The sequence below is a fragment of the Lygodium microphyllum genome, chromosome 30, assembly GCF_053477565.2.
Source record: "Lygodium microphyllum isolate KBCC chromosome 30, Lygodium_microphyllum_v1.1.10, whole genome shotgun sequence".
Classification (NCBI taxonomy): Eukaryota; Viridiplantae; Streptophyta; class Polypodiopsida; order Schizaeales; family Lygodiaceae; genus Lygodium; species Lygodium microphyllum.
In genome coordinates, this window is record NC_141164.1 from 104,255,193 (window position 1) to 104,264,641 (window position 9,449).

Consider the following 9,449-nt stretch of genomic DNA (forward strand, 5'->3'; position numbering starts at 1 on the left):
CTTCATTTCAAAGACAGAGGAATTCAAAGTAAGAGACGAATGGAAAAACCCCAAGCAAACACAAGGGAAGATGAAAGAATGCGTCAGCTGGAACTACCAAACATGGATACTGGGAATAGTAGTGACTCAAGGACCTGCCTTGTTTCCACTCTACGTGTGATTCCCTATACCCAGTGGTGAACCCTCTTATGTGCTTATGTTGCACCGTTTCTTTGATTGAATAATACAAGAGTATACCTTGCTCTCACATATCGTGTTACCTTTCTGTGCCATGTTGAGTACATAACAAGTGCAGGTGCATCACACTGGGGGGGGGGGGGGGGGGCGGGGGAGGGAGGGGAGAGGGATTTCTTATCCGTAGCACTCTCCCCCATTGCTAGCATATTTCCAAAGCTAGGTTCTTTTGGCCTTCTTGTTTGGATTATTTTCTAAACCAAGCCATTCTTTCCTTGTTCTACCTTCTCGTAAGTCATCAAGACAATGCATGTGTGGCTCCAACTGAGTGATTATGACATTGCACTAAAGGAGTGATTACGAAGCTGTGCTAAACGTAGTAGATTACCGCATGTTGCTTAGTAAAGTCAGTGAACTAGGGATTCCTGTGATGCAACAGCTACTTCCAGTTGTCAAAAGCATAGAATCCCCACCAGAAAAGAAAAAGAGAAAAGCCTAGCCCAGCTTATTGGTTGGCACAAGGATCATTTATAATTTCACAATCCAAACAAGGGTCTATACTTGCTGCAGGTCTTAGATAAAGCAGAAGCATGTACATTCTCAAAAGCTGCTGGAGGTCTTAGATAAAGCAAGAAGCATGTACATTCTCAAAAGCTGCTGGAAACAAAATTTTAGATACATTACAAGAATTAAGCAAAGCTTCTATAATGGCCCAACAACAATTCAAAAACCCACTACCACTGACAGTCGATGCTGCAAGCTACAGCCCCTTTTCCAATCCATGGGGCTGCAAACTATCCTTGTGATTTAATAGGGTGCCCGGATACAGGACTAAGTTAAATTGCAGCCAGTAAAATTTTAATGAGCTGACATAATAGCTGATAGAGAAGAGGAAAACAAGCACACACTGTGTAAGCTTGCAATGCTATCATGAAAGTAGTGAATCTCACGTTCGGACCTTGGCTCATTTAGTCCAGAAATCAAATGCTCAAAGAAGACTCAATCACCCAGTAACACTGACAGTCAATGCTGTCAACAACAGTTTCAGATGACTGCAAGCTGCAGCCCCTCTTGCAATACTGATAACTGCAGTCCTCTTGCAATCCAACAGCTGCAGTACCTCTCATGATCTAATAGATTCACAAACACAGAAGCACGCTAATGGCAGCCAGGGAATTTTAATCAGCTGATGCAATAACTGATTAAGAAGAATCCAAGCACATCACTGTTTTTGAAGTGATGGTTTACAACATTATCATGAGAATGTCACCCAAACGAAGTGGTATGGTCTGCTTGCAGAACAGCTCAGATATTTTCTGTCTATAGTTTTGTAACTCATTTGCAGCAAAGAGCAATCAGTAATTTTGACACTTTCTGAATCCTTCAAATGATAATTTCAGCTTCTTTCAAGCTTAATTTTTCAGTAAGATATCTGATTCCAGCGAAATTTGAGTCAGTTTCTTTCTCAGAACCCTTCTAGAAAAATGATCTGGCCCCTGCATACCATCAGAATACAATGCCGAATTAGAGCATCTTCTGCCTGGCCTTAACAATAAGATGAGTCATCCAAACAGCAATGCACATTGCATACTACTGGTACATATACAAACATTCAGAGGGGTTAAAAGGCAGCTCATGTATGAATGTTATTCAAACAAAGCCATAAGTTGGAATGAAACTTAAGGGCAATCTGTAAATAGATTTACAGAAAATACAATGTGTGCTGTGTATCTTACAAGAATAGGGCCTACCTAAAGAGACTATATAAGTGTATAGAGAAAAGCATCTAAAAGGAAAGTAAGCATTACAAAATAAGGTGAAGATCAGTGGGGAATGATCCAGACTTGCTGAACAAGTCTTGATCATGATGACTTCCTTAGAAGACCTATAACACACATGCTTAACATACTAAACAATACAAAATGGCTATAACAGACACCAACCACCCAGGGAGAGCATGAAACACCACTTCGGGCTGTTTATAATTGAAAGACCTGTTGGTGGCCATCTATGGAATCTGTCATTCAGCACTGTCCAAGTGGAAGTCCTTTTGCAACTCTCCACTTCTCTCTAAAAGTGAAACTGACCTCTTTAAAAAAATAGTCAAATTTGAGACCAAGAGCTGCTTCCCTTCCGGAACCGTTCTGCCCAATCTGCCAAGCAATGATGCTAGCAAAGATTGCCCATGCCTCAATCTCACTCTAAGTAGCCGTTCTGTGTCCTTACAAGCCTCCTCAGCCAAGTTAAGGCTGGACCTGACTAACACTTGGCTATCTGGTACAATAGGTCCCTAATCCCAGAGACTTGATTGTTATACCCGAACCCCTCTCTAAGCAGCAACCACCCTTGCCCACTTGACTGCCAACCCTAATTGCACAAATTAATATTTTGCAATGTTGGAACTGGTAAGGCATTTCCGTGTTTCATTCCTTAGGAATGTGTTTCTAGATGACATACTTGTTGCATCAGCAAGGTTCTTGTTTTCAGTTTCCAGGTTTGTTATTTTGAGGGAAGGGGTTTGGGAGGGCCCCCTCAAAATCTACCTTATGAGTTGTTCCCATTTCTAAAAAACGCCTGCGTTGTTTGTTTATTCACCAGCTTTGCATCTCAAACCTTCGACTCCTATTTTTACTGCCTGCATCTGCAGCCCATTATTGCCACCATGTCACATCAATTAGTGCGACAAGACAGGAAAACATTCCTAAAAGCTATGATCATTATGTACCATAGCATATATACATGCAGGGTTCAGGGGACGAGGCTAATCAAACACTTGAGAAACACATGTGAACAAAGACTAAGGCCAGACAGTTTCCAGGATTAGACCAAATAACAATCTGAACAGGGGCTAAAACCAAGTGGGTGAGGGCACTGGCATGCAGAACGCTTTTTCTCCTTGTAATTCCCCACTAAGCCTGAATGCCTTCCCTCAATCTTTTCTCAACTTTATTCCCAAAATCACTATTAAATGAATATTTAGGTGGGAGCTTTCTTTTAAATATTTTTGTAACTTAGGTAAGAGCCGGTTGGTTACTCCAGCTGGACCAATGGAACCAACAATAGGAAGTATAATGAAAGCTAGCATGCCTCAAGTTATTGCCTGCTTGGCTGTAAAAGCAAGAGCTGCAGACAACCAATATCCCTGAACCATGTATTATCAAATCTGGCCCTCTGAAGCCTGGCCCTGCTAACTAAGTGGCACAGGCAACACAGTATGAACATTGGTTATGTTCTTAAGCTGCTAAGCACTGGTGAAAAGAGATCTGCTGTCACCTGTTCGGCCTGTACTACATTCAGCATTAAATATCAGAGCCAGCCCCTACTATCAACTCGGCATGGACAAAGCAGCATGAACATCGCCACAATCTGTGTGCCACTAGCTCTGCTGACTAGAAATTTGTCACCTGTTTGACCTCTACCACACTCAACCTTGAATGGACCATGCTGATGTCCCAATAAAAATGCAGCTGAAGAAAGCAGCACATCAAACATGGGATAAAAATTATGGTTTAGATGTGATGATGAACAGATAGTGATGTCAGCATCTGATAGCACAAATATTGAAAACAAGGATTGAAAACATTTGATGACACATAGCCACAGACCTGAGAGATTCTTCTACTGTGAGCCTGAACACCATGGCGTGATGATGTATATTCACAGATTTCTTTCTTTGTGTATAACTGACATTAATAATTTGCAGTTGCTAAGGCGGTCAAAAACTGTCCTCATGTTCTCCTGAGGGGGAACCCTCTTCGGGCTTCTTCATGCTTGCATCATCTATTTTTAAGGCTAATCGGGCAGCTTCATAGCAAACAAATGAGATACCAGCTGCAGGTATCAGTTTTAGCCATGTTGTCCCTAGGCCTCTATATAGGGCCAAAAATCCTTCATGCTTGTAAATATCAAGAATGACCCCAATGGTTGACCTTTGCACCACTGCATCAGAAAGTGAAAGTTGCATCTGCCTTCGTGCTACCTGCGCATTATCAATGGCAAACCCAAGATCAGAAAGATTCGATCCTGCTAGTCAGACACATAGTTGAGGATGAGCATATCAAGATCATGCCAACTGTCACAAGAAAGTTGTTGCACACCTCTAATGGGTAAGTGACAGAACTTGACGCAGCAGCAGCAACTGCACCAAAAACAAGAGTAGGTATTGTCGGAACATTCTGTCGACCAGTGGAGCGGCAATACATAGTGCGGAGACCATCATAAACAAAGTAATTAGTAGCAGCATAGGGAAAAACACCGACCAAGCTGGGACTGAGTCCAGAGTAAAATGCCATAAAGCCCTGAAACAAGCCAATTTAAAAAATCAGGAACAACCCTAAGGAAAAGACTTCAGGAAAGTAAGAAAATATCTTACATCCAACAGTGGACATAAAATAAGACACATTACCTCATCCTGATAAATTTTAGCGACAGCCTGCAGAAGCCCACTATACAGCTCGGGCTGCAACAAACCACACAATCACAGCAAAACATGTCATGTACAAGCAGCCAATATACTCAGAGAGACTATTCCTAAATATACACGTCCTACCTGTACAGAAAGCCTGGTTCTCAGTAACTCTAGTGGATATGTTGCTATAGTTCCAGCCATTCCTGCAGCTCCACCAGCAACTGTGGCTGCAACATTTCTCAGTGGATGTCCCTCTTTACTGAATGCTCTTCGAACATTTTCAAAAACAAACAGCTCAATAGCTTTATTCGGAGCTACCCTTATGCAGTTCACCAGATTCCCTGAGAAAAGAGAGTAAAGCCTTCTCAAAACATCCACCAAATTCGATTTCTAGTGTGATTATAAAGTTAAGTCAAGTAGTAGGCTTCAATTGTTATATAGGATAATAATGTATATTTGGGCAAGCAGAGAGCACACTGCACACCTACCTCTAAATAGACCTTGCCAACCACCCTGGTCCAAAATTTCTTTGTATATGGTAAGAGCAGACTTTGGTGTTCCCTTCAAACCGTGTGAGGTTATCAAGTATGTCTGCATTTCATTTAGGAGAGAAGACATGTAAAAAAGGAGGGAAAGACGTGTCAAGGCAATCAAACTGAGGCAACAGCTGGAGCTAAGTTCATTGTGAGAAAAAACATCTGAAAGGTTGTAAATGAAAGAAACATCTGAAAGGTATGTAAATGAGCAAAAGATGAATTCACTATTAATCATATCTTAATTAACAGGGATGTATAATGACATGTTCAAAGTTTCTCACCTTTATCAAGTCAAGAGGTGCAACAGCAGTTCTAGAGATCACACCAGCAAAACCTCCGCATAATAACTGCTTAATAATTTGGAACTTTTGCATGTGACTCTTCTTCTTGTCAGTTTTATGCAATTTGACAGCCTTAGCTGTTTGAAACTTAGCAGTGCTTGTTGATTCTATAGTGTACATTTCAGAAGCCTGTAGAGGAAGCTTTCTTAGCTTCAGCTTGCTAGAAGAAGTTGCAGCCAGAACACTTACGCCTGCTTTGACAGTTCGGCAAAACTCTACTTGAGAAATGGATAGCATCTGGGATCTTCCTGTAACCAAATCAGGTACTGGCTGGAGAGAGAATTCGTACTCCCAAGTGGTCTCCTGCTGTCTAGCAATGTGATCACTTAATTTGCTTGTTTTTTCTATTGCCTCAACCCCCATGGAGGATGGCCTGCTAACACCATTTGGCAGCACAGAGTTGCTAAAATTAACACGCATGGACTGCTGCTGTGTTGGAGGTATAACTCCAAACGAAGTATACTTTCTCTCAGTGTCCTCATCCTCATCGAGAACTGGAGCTGCTAAGAAATCTGACAATGCATAGACACCCTTGGCCAATTCATTGACAGCCAGTCGGTCAAAACCCTTCTTGTGGCCCCTGCTTACAAGACCCTTCTTAACCTGAGAAAACTTGTCACACTGGGGAAGGTCGAGCTCGCTCAAAGACGGGGGCTGTTGATTGATTCCATGAATTCTGTCACTGGGATCCCAAGGTGAGGTAACGTTTTTCAAGGAAGAAAGCTTTATATCATCGAGAGGGCCACTCTTGATCACGTCCTGCTCTGATTGCAGGGGGGTACCCAGTTTAACATCTTGCATGAGAGCGTTAGGTTTGGATGGGTAAAGCCCATTTAATGATTCAGCCAGATGTGCAAACGGCCAGGGCCTACCGGTTTGCCATGTATTCTTGGAAGTGTGCGCAAACCTGCTGGAAGATCGTGTCTTGCTGAGATTGTTGCCATTGCGATGACCGAGGTAGGTACGCACTCCTCGGTCATCCATAATGTATCGGATACAACAGGGCTCAAAGAAACTTAAGTGGAAGCTCCTTAATATAAGGATAGAGAAAGACCAAGGACACTATTTCAAGGCATTCAGTATCTGCCTGGGCATGATGGGAAGATGCACCAACAATATTTGTTTCTCAGTGGTTATCTTAATCTGTATTGACAGATCAATGATTCAATCTAGCAAGAAAACCTCACTAGTGCATCAATATTTGCTGATTCAATCGAACAGGAAACCCTCGCTGGCCCATCAATATTGCTGGAAATTTTGAACGAACGGAGAGTACTCCAAGAACAGGAAGACCAGTCGCCGATGAGAACAAAGTTGCGTGTGCCTGAATGAGAAACGAGGCCGCCTTACTAAGTGAGAGACGTAGACACGCCAATAGAAGTGTCCTGCACTACACACACAAACACAGAGAGAAAGAGAGAGATGCCTGTGCCTCGCTTTTGACTGCTCCGCCCCCGTTTTTCAACCAACTGTTCAAGCACAAAGATGCTGGTCTCTCAGCGCAATCTCCTTAAGGAAAATACGTCAACGGGCCAGAGGCCCACTTTTCTCCCTCGCTTGCGCGCAGGGGGGACATGTACAGAGGGCTCTCGTGCTATGACCACCGCCACCCGAGACTGCGGCAGGGCAGGCGCGAAAGGAGAGGAATGCCAAAAGGGTGTGACCGTGTGAGGGAGTGCACCAGAGAAGAAGATGTCCCCGTTAATGTGCCTCAGAATGCCTGTGCGAGGTATCGAAAAAGACAGAGGGCTTTGTTTCCGTAGGCGCACCTAGATGCCGGAGAAGATACCGATGGCGAGACAGAGACACGAGAAGGCTGGAGAGGACCTCGCAGAAGGCGGCGAGATGGCCGCGGCGATGGTATGTGTTGTGTTTTATGCGGTCTGGAGTCTGAGAATGAACGATGGGGCATGGGTTTGATCGCCGAAGGGGAAGGGAAACTTACAATGTTTCGGTAGAGACAGGCAGATGCATGCACAGAGACAGAGAGATGGGGGCGGGGGCGGCCTGGGGAGAGGGGGGGGTAGGAAAGGAGCCCTTACTGGTGGCGACAACGAAGAAGAAGCGTGCACACATACACACACATGAGAGACAGACTCGAGATGCAGCTCAAAATCTCTCTCGGGGTGTCTCTCTCTCTCTCAGGGTCTCTCTCCGCCTGTCTGACTCTCTCCCCCCCCCCCGGGGGCCCCGCCCGCTCTGTCCTTTTCTTTCTCGTGGCCAGATATTATTGTGACCATTATTTTTTAATTTTCTCCAAATCGCATTTCGGACAGCGGGCGTACCTCCCTCCACGTCACCCCAACCTTACACGTGTCCCCCTCCCACGGGCCACACCTCTCCTCGCCTGATTTCTCTTCCTTGTGAAACCTCCTTTCTGCCACGTCGGATACCCTTTGCCCAGCTGGCCTTATCGTTTCTAAATCCTTATTGCATGGCCCAAAAGAGAGTCCCAGCTACTGGTTTTTGTTTACGTGGAGAGCCTAAGGTTTTACAAAGAGCCAAAGGTTTATGAAGAAATTTGAAGAGTAGGCATTCAAGGATCAAGAATTCAATGCATTACCCCCAAGCAGTACCCTAGTGGGTTACGTAGTAGGTGCATTGTGGCTTGGCTGGGTATGTGGTGTGTGTGCATGCAAGTCTATGGCTCAATTCTTCGCTCTGCCAACTTGGTTAGGTAGTAGGTACATTGTGGCTTGGTTTGGTACCTGGTGTGTGTGCATGCAGGTCTGTAGTTCAATACTTGCTAGCAGCTCACATGAAAGCTATAATTCCCCATAGGTGAAAATTTGGGCTTGCCCTGTTTAAAAAACTATGCCATACATCAACTAAAAACACATTACGAAACAAATATTTCAATGTATTTAAACCCATAACATTGTGAGATTGGCCTTTCGGGTCTCATTTGGAGTTGTAAAGAAAACTTTGTTCCTTTCATGAGACCATTTTGAATTATTTGTGGCTGGGGCTTCGTTCCCAATCTCTACACCCCCAAGGGGTAAGGCACTCAATTAACAGTATGGACTCTTGATGTTGGATTACTCACACACCCATCCTCCCAAATTGAGTTATCACTCGTTTGTAGTTGTAAGATTACTCGAAACAAAAGATGTATTCCAATGTTTATTTTGTTTCATAAAGCCCAAAAGTTGCTTTGTATTATAGTTATTTTATCTATGTGCTAATTCTCATGAAAATTTCAAAAAGATATGTAAATACTTTTTGGAAATCAAATAAGTCATTATTTAGTCTATTGCAAATATTTGGAATATTTTCAATAATGGTTCCGCTATGTCGAATTTTTAATTGTATTGATTCTCTGTTGTTGTCAAAGTAGGTATGAGTAGGTATTAGTTGCAAGGATGTTTGATATCATTTCCAATATTGTTTCTTGGGAGCATAAAATGAGAGATGAGCTTAAGAGGATGTCTTGTAAGATGTCTTTGTAATATTCAAAGAATAATGCTACAATGAGTGATTGTATACGTTTCCTTTTGAACATAAGCATAAGTCTAAAACTACAAGCTTGCATCATTTATGAGTGGCCCTAAAATTCAATGTGCCCTCAAAGGGATCTGCTTCTTTAATGGTTGTCTTTTCTTGGATTTAAGTTATATTTTTTAATCTCTATAATCTTAGTTTTTCTTAGACTCAATAGCAATATCTTCAATTCTAATGAATTTAATTTCATGGAGTTTATGGTTGTGAGTTGTAATAAAAGTGTCCACTAATTATAAAGATGCTTATGTGGTCAATTCACATCACACAAGTAAATAGCTCGATGGTTTGCCTTTATTAAAGTTCCAATAGCAATTAAAAATCTTGCCCTTATATGTATGCCATCCAAGTAGTGGTTGTCAATCTCATGTATATTGTAAAACATTTGGGTGGAATCCTTTTATTCATATGCAAATATCAATTAACTCAAAACATTGTCTATGATAGATGTAATGAATACATCCATATGACTCGCTTGATAAAGGGGCCTCT

The 9,449-nt window shown here is 42.6% G+C and overlaps 1 protein-coding gene across 1 annotated transcript; it reads right to left on the bottom strand.

Annotated features, from left to right (window-relative positions):
- Positions 1-702: 702 nt before the first annotated feature.
- LOC148010214 (uncharacterized) lies at positions 703-6,889 on the bottom strand. The gene is made up of 7 exons (XM_087672748.1): positions 5,400-6,889; positions 5,071-5,173; positions 4,724-4,923; positions 4,580-4,633; positions 4,272-4,472; positions 3,780-4,153; positions 703-1,670 (listed from the first exon to the last, which is right to left on the bottom strand). Exons 1-6 carry the CDS (start codon positions 6,441-6,443, stop codon positions 3,890-3,892), a joined length of 1,866 nt encoding a protein of 621 aa, XP_087528874.1. The 5' UTR covers positions 6,444-6,889; the 3' UTR covers positions 703-1,670; positions 3,780-3,889.
- Between the last annotated feature and the right edge of the window lie 2,560 nt (positions 6,890-9,449).